The sequence below is a fragment of the Platalea leucorodia genome (assembly GCF_965183815.1).
Source record: "Platalea leucorodia genome assembly, chromosome: 1".
In the NCBI taxonomy this organism is placed as follows: Eukaryota; Metazoa; Chordata; class Aves; order Pelecaniformes; family Threskiornithidae; genus Platalea; species Platalea leucorodia.
The window spans coordinates 53,867,765-53,884,529 of NC_138823.1; the positions used below are offsets into that span (position 1 = coordinate 53,867,765).

General features: G+C 44.8%; 1 protein-coding gene across 1 annotated transcript in view; it reads left to right on the forward strand.

Annotated features, from left to right (window-relative positions):
* The first annotated feature begins 7,251 nt into the window (after positions 1–7,251).
* Positions 7,252–16,765, forward strand: part of SMCHD1 (structural maintenance of chromosomes flexible hinge domain containing 1) — a 93,064-nt gene continuing 83,550 nt past the window's right edge. The window contains exon 1 of the mRNA XM_082322682.1: positions 7,252–7,637. Coding sequence (XP_082178808.1) covers positions 7,455–7,637 — 183 coding nt within the window. The 5' untranslated portion in view covers positions 7,252–7,454. The remainder of the gene's footprint in view (positions 7,638–16,765) is intronic.

Here is a 16,765-nt window from a genome sequence, read left to right on the forward strand (position 1 = left end):
CTAATTATCTCCAGAACCCGCTCCCCATGGAAGTCACCCGTCTGGCCGGGTCGGGAACCAGAGGGGAGGTGGCGTTTAAGAGTCGATTTCTGGGCGGCTGAACGCCCACACCGCCCCGCTGACAGCTGCTGTACCAAACGCTGCGAACTTGACCGCTACTCCGCAAGCGGCTGCACACCCATGGACGGCAGCGCTAGAGGTAAAAGATACGTTCCTTATGGTTCCCTTAAAGGAGGAGGATAAAGAGAAGTTTGCTTTCGCTTGGGAGGGGATACAATATCCCTTTAACGGGCTCCCACAGGGGCATAAACATTCACCCACAAGTGCTCATGCCGCACTTGCTGAACTTTTACGGGCGGTATCGCTCCCCCAAGAAGTGAAACTGCACCCATACATAGATGATATCCTGGCTGGAGGAACTTCCCCTGAGAAGGTGGGGGAAGCGGCAGCAGCAGCAGTATGACAAGCACTAAAGAAAGCAGAAAGTGAGATTCCACCCGGAAAATGTCAGGGACCAAGTAAAGAAGCAAAATTTTTAGGTACTTGGTGGATAGCAGGCAGTGCAGTGATTCCTCCAGACACCTTAAGAAAAATCGAAGAGCTGCAAATGCCCCAGTCAAGAAAAGGAGTTACAACAATTAATGGGAACTTTAGGGCATTGGAGGAAGCATGTACCTGGATTTTCTATCATTTCCTGTCCATTATACTCACCCTTATGGAAAGGTAAACCCTGGGAGTGGAAATTAGAACATAAAGAGGCAGTCAAAACTCTAACTGAAGAATTAAAACCATGTCAGTCACTGGGACCAGTACAGCCCCATGACCCTATCATAGCCAAATGGGGTTTTGCTGAACACTGTACCTACTGTAACCTGGTCCAAATTGGCCCAAATGGGCCAAAAAGACCTTTATTGTTTAGCTCAACAACATTTAAAGAAACAGAACAATGATACTCTGAATGGGAAAAGGGACTTTTATCTTTAGTCCGAGCAGTTAAACAAGTTGAGAAAATACATCAGGGACAACCTGTGCAAACTAGAGGACCGTCTAATTTACTAGAAGCAATCCTAAAGGGGACTGGTCCCCCAGAAGGCTTGCACAAAACCCCACTATCAGAAAATGGTATGCCTATCTAACAGGAGTTGCAGAAAATACGCAATTAACTGAAGGACACAGTAAGGTTTCCGAATTTCAGATGCCCATAAATACAGACCCTTTAGCGTTACAACATCCTTTTAAATCTTCACCCATTCTGGATGCACCGCCCCTCACTGAAGGTACACCAACCAAAAATATTTCATTTACGGATGCTTCAGCAAAAAAGTGTAAATGGTAAATGGCAATATAAGGCTGTTGCATTAGATATTCCTTCGGCTGGGGCTGCACGGCTAGAAGGCGCGTCCCCTGGGTGGTGGACAGGGGATCCCTCTCTGGGGGGTGCACCGGATAAAATTGAAGAAGGTGCCGCGAACCAACGCAGCCTAAGGGAAGGCCACCCTGACAGAAAAACCACTGGCCCTCCAAGTCATGGGGGTTGGGCAGGAGGCCAACTACCTCCTCCCGGAAAAAAAAATAAAAAGTTGCAGAAACGACGAGCATCAACTCGGAGATGGAGAAAATCAGTAATGAAGTGAGGAGGAGGAGATGGAACTGGATCGGTCATGTCTTGAGGAAAAAAACAACAGAAGACTGCGCTGTGGCCCTTGGGACTCCAGAGCACGCAGCCGCAGACCGATCGAAGTGGAAGAATGATGTTCGCGCCTTGTGTGCCTCCTGGCACTGAGAGAATTCAGATCAGATCAGATCAGCATTAGATATTGCCCCCGGCAAACAAGTAATAGAAGAAGGTGATGGCAGTGCACAAGTAGGAGAAATAAAAGCAGTTGTTTTGGCAGCACAGAATGGAGCAAAAATCATATATGTAGACTGTTATGCTGTGTGGGCCGGTGCCACACAGTGGCTCTGTCAATGGGAAACCTTGAATTGGGAAGTAAATAGATCTCCAGTTTGAAGAAACAAAGATTGGCAATTATTACTAGATATAGACAGGAAAACACCTTTCCAGATGGGATGGTGCCATGGTTTAATCCCAGTCAGCAACTAAGCACCACGCAGCTGCTCGCTCACCCTCCCCCCCACTGGTGGGATGGGGGAGAGAATCAGAAGGGTAAAAGTGAGAAAACTCGCAGGTTGAGATAAGAACAGTTTAATAATTAGAATACGATAAAATAATAATGATGATGACGATGATAATAATAATAATAGTGAAAAGGAAAGCAACAAAACCCAAACAAACAAACAAAAGAACAAAACGCAGGAAAAACAAGTGATGCAACCGCTCACCAGCCACCAAACAACACCCAGCCAGTCCCAGAGCAGCGACTGCTGCCCCCCCCAGCCAGCTCCCCCCAGTTTATATACTGAGCATGACGCCATACGGTATGGAACAGCCCTTTGGCCAGTCTGGGTCAGCTGTCCTGGCTGTGCCCCCTCCCAGCTTATTGTGCACCTGGCAGAGCATGGGAAGCTGAAAAGTCCTTAACTAGTGTAAATTCTACTCAGCAAGAATGAAAACATGAGTGTGTTATCAACATCATTCTCATGCTAAATCCAAAACAGAGCACTATACCAGCTACTAGGAAGAAAATTATCTCAGCCAGAACCAGGACAGATGGGTAAAAGTTCATGCTAAGGTTAATCAACCAGCCACAAAGTGGAATCAAAATATAGATGAGCTAACTAAAATTAGGAAAATCACCTTAAATCCTGAGTGGTATCAACTGGGAGAATGGTTACATCAAAACCTAGGCCACACAGGTAAAGAAGCACTTTACTTTGCTGCACAGAGTAAAGGCTGGCCTATAAACAGAAAAACTTGTGAAACTATTCTTACAGAATGTCCTCAGTGTAGATTGAAATTACAAGCAGATCATCCTGCTAAAGCACCACCACTACATATTAATGAAGGGAAAACTTTATGGTCTACATGGCAAATTGATTATATCGGACCATTCAAATCCTCTGCGGGATATCAATACATCCTCACAGGAGTGGAAGTAGTCTCTGGCTTGCTTATGGCGACTAAATGTTGAAAAGCCAATGGGCGAAATACAGTGCGAGGGCTATCATTTTGGTTGTCAAATCTACCTACTCCGGGTGTTATCCAAAGTGATAATGGCTCACATTTTCATGTAAGGAAGTGCAAGACCGTGCAAAACAAGAGAGAATTAAATGGGTATTCCACACCCCATACTACCCTCAATCAAACGGGATGGTAGAGAGAGCTAATGGCTTATTGAAAAGGAATCTCAAACCACACGAGGCTCAACGGGATACGCAACTCCCCAAAGTACTCCATCAATTAAATAATCCATATGGGCCTACTGGAAGCCCTGGAAGCTGAGCATTCTCTGAAAAAAACCGAGTTTAGCACTCCACCTACTGGGAAAAGAGAATACCCGACAACGCTACAGCCAGGACAGCCTGTGATGGCCGATCTACCATCCATCCGTACTGTGCCTACGACTTTAACTAAACCTCGTGGCCTGCTTGCTTGGGAAGCTACCCATACCAGTGGTGCAAAACGTAGAAGTAGTGCACGATGGATTTTTCCTTCTTTTTTACCGGGGTAACCTGTTCGGACTCTCCCCACCAAAATAAGTCTCTATTTTTCTCTTACAGCACCCCACAGGAGGACAAGCAGAAATGCTGTGTTCGTGTTTCTATTCCAAACCCTGACAATGCTGCTTCTCTTAACCTGTGGTCAAAGAACCCTAGAGTGGCGATGGTCTCAAGCTTATGTTAAATACATTGGGAGTATGGGAATGCACTCTAGCAAGGGAGATTTACATGTTTCCACCATGGTCATGCATGGTACTGAAATATAATTAGAAAATTAATGGAATGATACTCTATCCATTAGAACATAGAGTGTGGGCCCAACGCAACAGAAAAAATGGCAAACTGTTGATGTTCACGCATGTGTTGTATGGGAACAATGAGGATTTATTTGTGAGAGTAACACCATCAAAGCCCACGACATTTGTCTTGACACTGAACAGAATATTTGTCATTTTGAAATACATTCTGATGAAGCCCTTGAAACTGTACTTGTATATATTGGAAAAGGATGTGTTTGTATGAGAACCCTTTGTGATTTTATATTCATAGATAATGTTACTGTAAATACAGGCAATCGCTCAAATATTTGTTTGTAACTTTACTGAAGTTATGGGATGCGACTTTAATTATTCAGCTCCTGTTATGTCTTATTGATTGTTACAATCTAATTATACATTGAGTCAAGATTTATTGCCTATCCCCATTGGAATAAATCTTACATTAGTGACGAAACTACTACAACACAATGACCTCTGTCAACCGCAAGAATGCGTCCGAAACAATGGACACAAAACTCTAATCACTGTTCATCATCATACAGAAAAGAGACACCAAAATACAAGAGATATACACTTGGAAAGAGTGAAGAAGGATGGAGAACACCATTAGTGGGAAACTCTTCTTGGATGGTCACCACCAACAACGGGAGTGTTTAATCTTATGCTTCACCCAGTTTTTATTTTACTAACTCTAGCTTTAATAAGTCTATTGCTTATAATTATATTGTATATAAAGGTTTGGTACATGATAAAACAAATGACCCAACTTCAACCACCCCAAACATATAAATTAACGCATAACAAGTAGCAGTACTTCACTGTCTACCTACCACGGATCTATAAGCGCACAAACTATCAATATACTATTTATGGCACAGAGGCAAGAGGTGACTGTACCACCACTGTCTGTTGAAGGTAAGATGAATTGATTATAGTCACGGGGCGGAGTGTGGCGGTGTGTTCTCCTGGCCTGTGTGTAAGCCATAACCACCACTGGGGGTCTTGATGGCCGCATCCAGCTTATGCTGGACTTTGGGGATAGATGGCGACACAGTAGCCAAGGGCTGTCTGAAGCAGGGATCCAAACGTCTTGCTGGTATTCAAATATGACTATAAGTCAACCATCTTACTCTATAATTGACAGCCCAGGGCCTTTTGAGCTCTCCTGCACGGCAGCGGGCTGCCCACCAGCATCTCCTCTTGAGTAGGGACGCCTCTCAAAGTTACTCCTCAAGGCTGAGAGATGCCACAACAGAGCCTTGGTAAGTGACTAATAGCATGCTAAACTTTGAAATCATAGCCAAGTGATGTAAAGGATTGATTGAGCATATATATAGTGCTTTAGACGCAAATTGTTGACCAAGTCTGGGACTAGGATTGGATCCAGCCGCACCTAGACCTCTCTGAGGAGGAGTTTAGAAAGCAAGGAGGTCCTTTCCAAACCTCGTGATTCAATGGGAGGGTGTCCCTGGCAGTTTTGTCTGATCCTGTCATCTATAGAGTAAATAATCAAGTGTACCTTGCCATCAAATCTTGTTAAACACCTGTCGCATTTACCATTAAACTTTGTTAACTCGCTGTTTTGTATCAATAAAGTCTATTTTTTGCTTCTCTCTTACAAGCGAAGTGCACTCTCACTCCTTCCGCGACACTGCACGAACCTGAGTTCTTGCATGATGGGGTATTTTCCTGTTACATGTTTGTCACTTTCACTGTTTTACAAACCTCCCCTGCATGCTGTGACAATCCTTTCCTTTCAAAGCTAAGAGTCCTTAAAACACAAGCAGCTGCACTCTTCTGAGCATTCCTGTTTGTACCTTTTCTAGACAAGCAGGACAGAGCACACACAAGGAGGACTGTGTTTCTTCGGACAGTCTGCTCTTTCATTTCATATTCCTACCCTAAGAAGACTACGCACCCTACGTACCCCTTGAGCACTGCTAAAGGAGAGATCAGTGAACACGCAGTGTTGTACCAAGAAGGCTTGAAAGTAATTAATTTACCATTGGGAGAGGGGGAGAGATCATCTTTTTAGGAGACCTGCAGGTCAAAGTGTCCAGCCATATATGTCTTCTAGATCTCAATCTGTACAAGCAGTCGTATCAGACAATGAAAATGTCACCCTCAAGTTAAAGAGTGACTACAAATAAAAATGTTTCCACTTACAACATTTATGTATTCTTAGACCAGAGACTTCGCTCAGAAATGACAGCAAATACTGAGGAAACTCTTTGAAGTGTTATGCTCCATTGACAGTACCGAGAGGCTATGCATAAACTCAGAATGTAAGCCCAACACGCGACATGAAAGAATGAACTGCAAGTACGAGAACACACAAAACACAGAACACATTCAGCTTCTCCAAGTTAACCCCATCAGGAGAAGCTGCACCTTCCAGAAACCTGAATGCATAAATTGTGATTACTGAATATCTTTCACTAAGTTTGCTTATACAGTATATCCCAACTATGTCCCTATTGTTTATGATGGAAAAGCTATTCGTCTGCCCTACCATGAATGACAAATCCTGACAGTTTCCTGAGAAGTATGTTTTGCTGGTTCCTTAGAGATCATGAAGACTCTACTTATTTCTTGAATTATTTCAACTGCAGTTTTGCAGATACTCTAGTCCTACCATTCCTCTATAATGGCACAATGCAAAAGTCATCAGGGGGTTTGCATATATAAAAACCCAAGAATTTTATTAGATTTTAAGTTTTAATTAAATTAGGTTTTAATTGAAATTTTATTTTTAAGACTGAAGACAACACACCAACTCTTTCCTTCAGAGGAGGAAAGCGTTTCAGGCATTAAACATTAAAAAGAGCAAGCGACAGCTTACGGATCTCGATCGCGCCCCGCGCATTTTAAAGCAGACGAACTAAGGACTTCACGCCTCCGGACGGAAGCCAAACGCTGCCGCGCCAAGCCCACGGACGAGCCTCTCCGCCACGCCACCGCTACAGGCGACGGGGACAGCACGGCGGCACACGCCAGCGCCCGGGCTCAGCCCACGACGCACAGAGACACGCGGAGAGGCGGCGGCCGCGGCCTCGGGCGCCTCAACCGCCGGAGCGGCTGCGGCGGCCGGGCGCAGCACGCGGCTGCCCCGCCCAGGCCGCCTGCGCGCCCCACGCGGCGGCGGCGGCAGCGCCGCCCCTCCCGCTCCGGCCCCGCCCCGCCCAGCGGCGGCGGAAGTGGCGCGGGGCGGAGGGCGTCAACTCGTTCCGAGGTCGCGGCGCTGAGCCTCGCTTTCGCTTCCAGGCCGCTCCCCGCCCGCCGGGCCCCACCCCTCGCGGCGGCACGGCTGGTGCCGCGCGCAGCGCCCCCACCCCCTGCCGGGCCTCCCCGGTGCCCGGCGGCGCCTCGGCCCCGGCGCCGGCGCCGGCCCCCCCGCCTGGCTCCTCCTCCTCCTCCTCCTTCCCCTTCCCCGGCCGGGGCTTCCGTGCGCGGGACGGGCAGCGCCAGGCGGGGGAGCTCGCGGGCCAGGCAGTAGATACCGCCGTTGCCGCCGCCATCGCTGCGGGACGGTTTCCGTCTCCTCGGCTTCCCAACATGGCAGCGGCGGCGGCGGGAGGCAGCCGGGGAGCTCGCAGGCCGGTGCTACTGACGCCTGGCGGCAGCGGCGACCGCACCGTGTTTCTCTTCGACCGGCGCCAGGAGCAGGCGGATCCAGACGAGAAAGTGCTCAGCTACGGCAAGGACAACTACCGCAGCTTCCGCAGCGCCGTCTGCCAGGTACCGGGGCGGGGGAGAGGAAGGGAGGGCGAGCGCGGCGGCGGCGGCGGGGCCGGCCACGGCGTTAACGCCCCTCCGGCGGCGGGGGCAGGCGCGGCCGCGGGGCGCCGCGCGGCCCAACCGCCGCCAACGTTCCGCCCGCGCGGGCGGCCGGGCCTGCCTCCTTCCCCCAAACTTTCTTGCCGGGACGGGTGGGCGGGCGTCGAGGAGAGGCTGCGGCCGCTGCCTCCGCGTCCCCTTCCCCCGGGGCACCGGGCCCGCCGCGCTAAAAACACCCGTCCGGGGCGGCCGGCGGTGCGGTGCGGCGCGGCGGGAGCAGCCCCTGGCGGCGGGCGGGAAGGGAGCGGGCGGCCCGGGAGCTCCCCCGCGCGGTGAACCGGCGGCGGCGGCGCGGGGCGGTGCAGCAGAGGGCCGGAGCGGTGGTGTTTCTGCTGTCCAAGGTGTCGGCGGTCGGCGCCGGCCGTTTCCCGTCTTGAGCCCTGTAACTGCCTCTCCGAAGTCCGCAGCGGTGGCTCCCATTTACATACTTTACCTGGCTGGTTCTTTGCTGTCTCGTCTATCCTTTCAGTTTTCTTTCCTCTCATTATGCAAAATGAGAACTTGCTCTGTCTTCAGATCTCTTGGAGGTGGAGATTTCTTGCTACATATGCGCTGTTTACTTTAGTTTGCTAGTGATACCAGTAGGCATCGCCCATTTTCTGTCATGGTTTCGTTTTCAGTGGGAGTAATAAATGCCATAAACCTGTTAGCTGACTGTGTGTCTTGTATTCTGAAGCGCGCACGAAAATCAGCTGTAAATTGTGCCTAATTTAGTCTGATAAAACATTCTGTTTTGGTTTCTTTATCCAGTGTACTCTGCCCTTTGTTCTCTAGGATATAAGCTCTTTGAGGAAATTGCTGGGTTTGTGCTATGTCTGGACGGTGTTTAATGTAATGGTTTCCTACTGCGATGGAAGCTTTGAGTTACCAATGTCAGCAGGAATAGCTGTCACATGTGACTGCCTCCTCCTTGCACAGTTCTACTTCAGTGTTCAAAATGGCATATTCGTGTTCTGTTAGAGGTACTGAATCTGTACTATTGCTTAAGGTGCTACTACTCAGCAGTAACTTGGCTATGGAGTGTTAGCACATCCCTTGAGCCGGTCAGAGCCCCCAAAGTTCAGAATACTGGAAGAAACAAGTAACTGAATGGAATAAAGAAATGGGTACACTTTATACAATGTAACATTCTGAGAAGTTAGACAGTGGGGTGGGTTCATGGCCTTCTAAGAACCAACATCCTCCTTAATGGAGCATCATTATAGGGTTTGTATCTCCTATGAGTAATTATAAGTATTACGTGATTTCCTCCAGGTGTTGTCTTAATGGATCCCATCTCAACTGTACCTAGCGGATGAATTGCAAGGATACTTCATATTTTCAGTATTCGGGGAAAATATGTTGGTGATTAACTCATCTTTCTTTGTAGGTTTTGTAATTAATTGATGGGCTGAGGTTAACACTAATTTGCAACTTGTTACAGACAAGGGAGTCTTTCTTTTCATGACTTATTTATATATGCTGCACACTCCAGTGACTTCTGTTTCCGTTCATTTTCATGGTGTTCAGTAGCTCACAGAGCTTTTGGCATATTTACAGCCTTATACAGAAATAAGCCATCATCACAAGGTGTGACAACTCTTGGGTACAAACAGCTTCAGGGTTTTCTTATCTCAAAAATGTATTGACATTGTGCAGTCAGTACTTCAGTGCCATTGGACAGAGCGCTCAGATGTGCAACATAGCATCTGGAAAGTCTGGCACTGCAAAGCAGAACTTGGTGTGTTTGGATTTAGTGCCTGTGAAGGTAAAATTTTCAAGTATGGTTTCTTACCATGTCAACACCATAATCGTTATCACCAGTCCTGGTGGCTGTTTTGGGGTGTTAAGGATAATAGAGTCGGTGCTCTTATAAACTTGTGCAACAAGAACCTCAAATGATCATGCCCTTAGAGAAAGGCCTTCTCAGTAATGCGTTGACTGCGAGTTCAGTCAGAGATGCCTCTGTCACAGCTAATTTCGGTGTGGTGACTCTTTGCACCTTGGACTTTTCATTACCTTATGTATGGGACATCTAACTCTGAAAGCATGCTGAGACATGTGGTTTGACATGACCAGTAAATGCTGGTACAGTGAAAACTGGACAGGCTGAGGTCTAGGAAGTTTGATGTCTGATGTCTCCCACACCAACAGTGTACGGGTTCTCGTTACGCTTCTGGGAGAGCATTCTGGCATCTTGGTGCCTCTGGGAGTTTTGCGCATTGTTCGTGTTTCTCTGGGTGTTGTACTCCAAAGTGCTGAATTTCTGGCCTCTTGAAAGTTGCAACTAACTGCTTTCAGGAAAAAGGTGATCAGTTGGGTTCACATGATTGGGACAGACTTTCCCGACTTCACGGTGCTGAAAACGTGTCAGGGAAGTGATGAAAGTTCAGGAAGAAAGATTCTTTTGATAAGCAAGTTTTGAATTGTTCAGACTAAGATGAACTGGAACGTTGTATTCGGTTTACTCCAGTTAAAGCTATTAGAGACCATCTGAGTGCGCGATCAGGCAAATGCCACATATCTAGCAGTGTTGTTTCCACGAGTATCCTGTCTAGTGGCTCAGCTTTAAATCGAGTTTCACTGGCAGTTTGTTGTGCAACTGAATGATTCTACTGTAGCACTGAAGGTGCATATGCATTTTCCAGTCTGCCAACTGGGCTGTGGGGGTGGTAATGTCTGACAAGAGCGCCAGAAATATTAAGCTGTTGGAACTATTTCTGCTGTGAACATCTTCCTGTGGCGTAAGAGAATTCCTTTGGATATAATTGGATACGTAGGAGTCAAAGGAGAATGTAAATCTTGAAAAAATAATGAAATTAAACCTGATTGCAGTATGTGATCATTCTGAGTTGAAAATACTTGAATGCCTGAAGGCATGGTCTTAGGCTGCTACTTCTGAGACTTATGGTTTTTTTCATAATGCAGAGAGGTGGTGAGTATTTTCCTGTTTGTGTAGCAAAAGAACTGATTCTTGAGACAAGAGATTCAGCCACTGAGAGGTCGATCTAGGAACTAATTCATGTCCTCTCTGTATATCTTCATATAAAATATTCCTCCATTATTATTAAAATATTTTTATTAATTTTTGAAACTTTTGTTTATTTTTTGAAGCAAATATTTGTTGTCAGCTTATGAAATTTTTTTTACTGTCCCCTAACAACAAGTTAATGTATGGCAGTGTAGTTGGATGTGGCTTTATATACTGATAAATTAGTCTTTCCTTCTGAGTGGTGGTGGGGCGAAGATTTAAAAAAAAAAAAACTGTAAAAGAAGCTGGAGCATATATAGTCTTCATGCTTCTTCCTTGTAGTGATCAATCCTGAAGCAGAAACCTTGTAATTAAAAATTATCTGTTAGCTTGATTATTCCATTTGAGCACTGTTGAGCATATGTGGAGCAGTCATGTAATTTCAGTTCCCAGAACCATGAAGTTTTAAGGTGAATAAGTGAATTAAATATGGAGTTTCACTTCTTCTTGGGAGTACTATTGCTTGTACACCTTCGTGTTGTCTTCTGTTAGGTATATGCCCCACTGCTTGTCCTGATGTTTAGAGTATAATTGGAAAATACTTACCTGCAGTGAGCAAAATGGAGCTAAACTTTGTTGGCAGCTAATCCTGGATCCCTTGCTCAGGTTGTCCAGGTATACAGTGAAGCTGGAGCACTTCAGTTTGTTGCTAAGCTGGCAGGAACCCTTCCACGCACTTACAGAGGTCACACTCCTTTTAAAGCAGAAAGGTATCTGTGCTGAAAACTGGCCAGAAGTTTTGCTATGTGTGAAGGGGTTTTTGAGAGGCTTTGAGGTGAAGCACCAGTCTGAAGAGAGCTAACAGTACTAAAATTAGTGTTCCTACTTAAATAGGAATTGAACACATTTGTAAATGTTTCTTTAATTCTGTTGAAACTTTCATCGTTGTTGTGACCTCCTTGTTTGAAGAAATATATAGGAAGTGTAGATCTGTGATTGTATAGAAAGTAAATATCAGTAATTTAAGTAAATACTCAAAATTCAGACATCGCAATAAACCAAAATATTTTGCTTTTAATCTTTTGTCGAGCTTTCCGTTGTATCCTAACAGTCTACCTACTATGTAAACAGATTGTTTTGCCAGTCCACCAAAATAAATTCCAGTGTATGAATAAGCAAAGAGGCAAAAAAAGGATGTTCATTAAGAGGGAGTATGGAGAAGCATAGCTGTGGTGGAAACTCAAGAAATAGGTGTGATTTTTTTTTTTCTGTGAATATTTGCTTGCCAATGCCTAATAAATAATGTATAATGAAATTATCTGTGATCAGTCAAAAAATATTAGCAACTTCTGCTGTTTGTATCACCAGAGGGTAACTCTTAAATGTATTTAAGAGGTATTTGGATTACTTACTAAGATACTGTTCTGATAAATTTGCTCAATAAAAGTATTTCCATTCTTAATTATGAAATCAATCCATCTTGCAATAATTATATTTTTGTATTATAAAACCTATGTTAATTTACTCGCTTTTCAAGATTCTGTATAATCAGAAACTAAAACCAGATATATTTTAAATATGCTGTGCATACAGAAAACAAGTTTTTCCTTGATTTTTTTAAAGAAACTGTTGGAGGTACTGTAAGGTACATATGAGATGCAACAATATTGTAAGTTTTTTCCTAAACTGTCATAATGTATTTCAGGCTTCACTGAAATGCTTGTGTATAGAATCTTTGTTACTGACATTTCAGTGGGAAGAAGGATGCAGTTTGCATACCTTTGTGCACTTAGGTACTACCTTACTGTGTGTTGACTGATTTGGAAAGCTATGTGGTTTTTAAGTTCCTGCTCAAATTTGAGTGCTGGTGACATGGTCAGATGCAGAGTATCTGCATTCCTTTAGCATTAGTTATCCAGGTGCAGCTTCTTAGATGTGACCAAAGATTTTTTGCTTTTGAAGACTGGCTTCAGAATTCTTGTTACTTTAACAAGTGATGCCATACAAAGTATTTTCATGGTGGAAGCTGTATGGAGTTGATGTCAAAATTTTGGCTGATGGCTGCACTCATTAATATTTGTGGTTGTGCTTTTAGACACAATGGCCTGTGAAGGTCTGGAGAAAGTTATTATCTTTGTCTAGACTCTGAATTAGTCTAGCGATGGCAGCGTGCTTTTTGCATAAATTCTAGGGTCCCCAGCTTCTTTCCACTTGCAAATCTTGAAAAGATGTCTGAGTTAACTCTTTATTCTGGACAAGATTTCATAGATTTATGTGTGTGGCTTCTGTAGAGAGCTTCTGTCATGCAATTTCCCTCTCTTCTTTTTCTCTGTTTTTCCACTAAAATTATGATAAAGCTTTACTTTAAGATACCGCATTAAAACTTCTTCTATTACTGGATCTTGTGATAGGTAGCAATGTTCTTGGTGTTTCTGTTGAACCATCTGTTCACTTCTTAACACCTTTCATTGGTATCTTTTTGTAAATATTTAGAGGTGTGTCAATCAAACTTCTGAAAGTAGTGAAACTTTTAAGTAGGACAGAGGACAAGGCACTTCAAGTTCTGCAAATGTTGTCTTCTGTAATTCGTTCTTTAGATGGAGGTGACTCCATCAGTAAAGAATGGTTGGAAAATGTTTTGGAACACTAGTGTTCACTGCTGGTTTTTGTCTGTAGGTTGTCTCTAGTGACCATCTGCCCAGAAGGCATGGGCTGGTGGGTGTTCCTGTATTTCTGTAACATACAACTCTTTGCTTTGAGCTCCAAGAAATGCTTAGAAATAACTTCTATCTTTTCTGAATGCAACTGCTTTTCTAGAGACTTTTGGATCCCCTTTCTGTTGGTGTCCAAATGTGATACACGTTTGTGTTCTGACATTAGCCAAGCTCATTCAGATTATGATTAAAGATGATTGTTATCATACTTGCTCTGCTACCATGAGTGCTCAGTACCAGATCCTTGCTACTGGATCCTCAGCAGGTTGTCATCATGTTGAGAGTAGCTGACCCAACAGTGGACTGGAAGAGTTTATCTGATTAGCGCTCTTATGAGTTACATACAGTTGTTCTCAATTACTTCCAGCAAGGTCTTTGTCTCCACTTAATCTGTTTATATCTTAGTTTTTGTGTTTGTTAATTTGTGTGAATGACCTGCATATTATCTAGTTGTATGAATAATGGAGAGAGATGATACAAATACCTCAGTATCCATAAGCACTACTGAAAGACAGTTCTTGGTTTGAAAATCTGTGATTTGAGAATAAAATCCTTTTCCTTAAATGTGTTTTATAATTTCATCCTTTTGTTGTTCTTTTTAGTGTGGCATAAAGCGGGATAGCTAACTGATAAATGTGTATCTTTCAGGTGATAAATTGGCAAATAGCATGGGACATTCAGTTAATCACATGCAAAGTTACAGAAGGCTACAGGCTTCTCAGAGTTGGGATGTGGCATTTAGGTTCCTTTTTTTAGATTCCTGAGCAAGTTCCTGCAAAGAAGCCACTGGGTCAATGTGAAATACTCAAAGTAAAGCTGTATTGCTTTTTATCATGTTAGGTAGCTGAGGTACGTAGGTAAGTTTTGTGAAAATGAGTAGCTATAAAGGACAGCATTGAAAATGCCATTGCTAGATTCCTTTACATTTAACTGATACAGTTCAGGTCCCCTTTAAGAGGTTCGCATTGGCAATACAATTCTATTAGCCGGAAAATTATTTCTGGGCAAGGTACCACTTTGTGGAAGGTGGCTGCGTGGCTGTTAGGTCTCTGTTATCCCTTGGCTACATCGCCAAGCTCTGAGGCCAGTTCTTCACACCATTCTCATGCGTCTGCCTGCTGGGAATAGTTACTGTAGGAGGAGACAGAGCATTTTAAAGGTGTGGAAGTTGCTTGTTGTAGAAAACAACTGTTTGTGTTGGGAAAGTTTGGATTGGAAAGGGTTAAATGACTTCTCTAAATATATTGTAGTTTTGGTTTCACTGTTTTACCTCTGTCATGTGTGAGACTGTTCCATTCCTTTAGTCTGAAAAGTCAACACCAGAAATTATTATTTTATGGTAATAGACTGGAGGACCACTGGAAGCAGACCAATGATTCTGTGCTTGCAGAGTGGTACTTCTCCTTCACTTACCTCTTCAAGCCTATCCATGTTATTGCAAGCTGTGGTGGTATACACATGAGGTTGAACATTTGGTTGTTGAACGCCTTTTCCAAGACAGATGGTAAATCTAGAGGTGAAATCTATCTTGACTTCATGTTAAGTGTTCTAGTTAGTAGCCAGGTAAGCTTCATGGTGCACGTTCAGATCAAAGAGCAGCAATATTTGCTTTGGTACTTGTGTGCATGGCAAGGTTTTGGTAGAGGCGGGGCTACAGGGGTGGCTTCTGTGAGAAGCTGCTAGAAGCTTCCCTTATGTCCAATAGAGCCAATGCCAGCCGGCTCCGAGATGGACCTACTGCTGGCCAAGGCCAAGCCCATCAGTGATGGTGGTAGCGCCTCTGCAATAACATAGCTAAGAAGGGTAAGAAGTTGATGTGCAACTGAAGCCAGAGACAGGAGTGAGAACATGAGAGGAACAGCCCTGCAGACACCAAGGTCAGCAAAGAAGGAGGGGGATGAGCTGCTCCAGGCGCCAGAGCAGAGATTCCCCTGCAGCCCGTGGTGAAGATCATGGTGAGGCAGGCTGTCCCCCTGCAGCCCATGGGGGTTAACGGTGGAGCAGATATCCACCTGCAGCCTGTGGAGGACCCCTCGCTGGAGCAAGTGGATGCCTGAAGGAGGCTGTGACCCTGTGGGAAGCCCACGATGGAGCAGGCTCCTGGCAGGACCTGTGGACCCATGGAGAGAGGACGCCATGCTGGAGCAGGTTTGCTGGCAGGACTTGTGACCCTGCGGGGGACCCATGCTGGAGCAGTCTGTTCCTGAAGGACTGCACCCCATGGAAGGGACCCATCCTGGAGCAGTTCATGAAGAACTGCAGCCCATGGGAAGGACTCACATTGGAGAAGTTCCTGGAGGACTGTCTCCCATGGGAGGGACCCCACGCTGGAGCAGGGGAAGAGTGTGAGGAGTCCTCCTCCTGAGGAGGAAGGAGCAGCAGAGACAACGTGTGATGAACTGACTGCAACCCCCATTCCCCGTCCCCCTGTGCTGCCGGAGGGGAGGAGGTAGAGAAGAACTTCAGAAGTGAAGTTGAGCCTGGGAAGAAAGGAGGGGTGGGGGGAAGGTGTTTTAAGATTTAGTTTTGATTTTCTCATTACTTTACTCTGATTTGATTGGTAATAAATTCAACTAATTTCCCGAAGTCGAGTCTGCTTTGCCTGTGACGGTAGATGGTGAATCTCTCCCTGTCCTTACCTTGACCCACAAGCCTTTCATTATATTTTCTTTCCCCTGTCCAGCTGAGGAGGGGAGTGATAAAGAAGCTTTGATAGGCACCTGGCATCCAGCCAGGGTCAACCCACCACAGTCCTAATATGTGAAAGAGAAAAAAAACTGAGGCCTATTTGAAGGAGTCTTAGCTGCTGAGGAGTCGTCTGTGATTTATGGGGTTGTGGGTTTTTTTGATTTTTTTTCTTAGTTTATAAATAAAACCTGTGACTAGAGCAAGTATATAAATTGAACCTTGCTTCTTGATTCAGATTTAAGGATTAGAGAGATCACTCTTCATTCACACTTTCATATATTGTACCTGTAAATTGCTCTGCTGAAAGCTTCTTGGGCATCTGGCATTCATTTGGCTATTTTGAACTCTTACCTTTTAGCATTGTATTAATTTCATGTTATAAACATCCACCAACAAATTGAGAGCTATTAGCTTTATTTATTTGTCATGAAACATAGTCAGTGCTCCAGACTGAGCCTTCAGTTTATAAAGAATGCATTTCTTTTGTTTGAACAAAGACAGCTTTTTGGCTTGTGTATCATTTCATAGGTATAATGACTGACATCCCGCTGTGGGCAAACCAGGCTCGACTCAGGGAATTTTTCTTAATTTAACTTATTGCCAATTAACACAAAATTTTGATTATTGATTGGGAGGGCAATTAAACAAATGCTTAGGGAAATGCCTTTCCTCTCCCT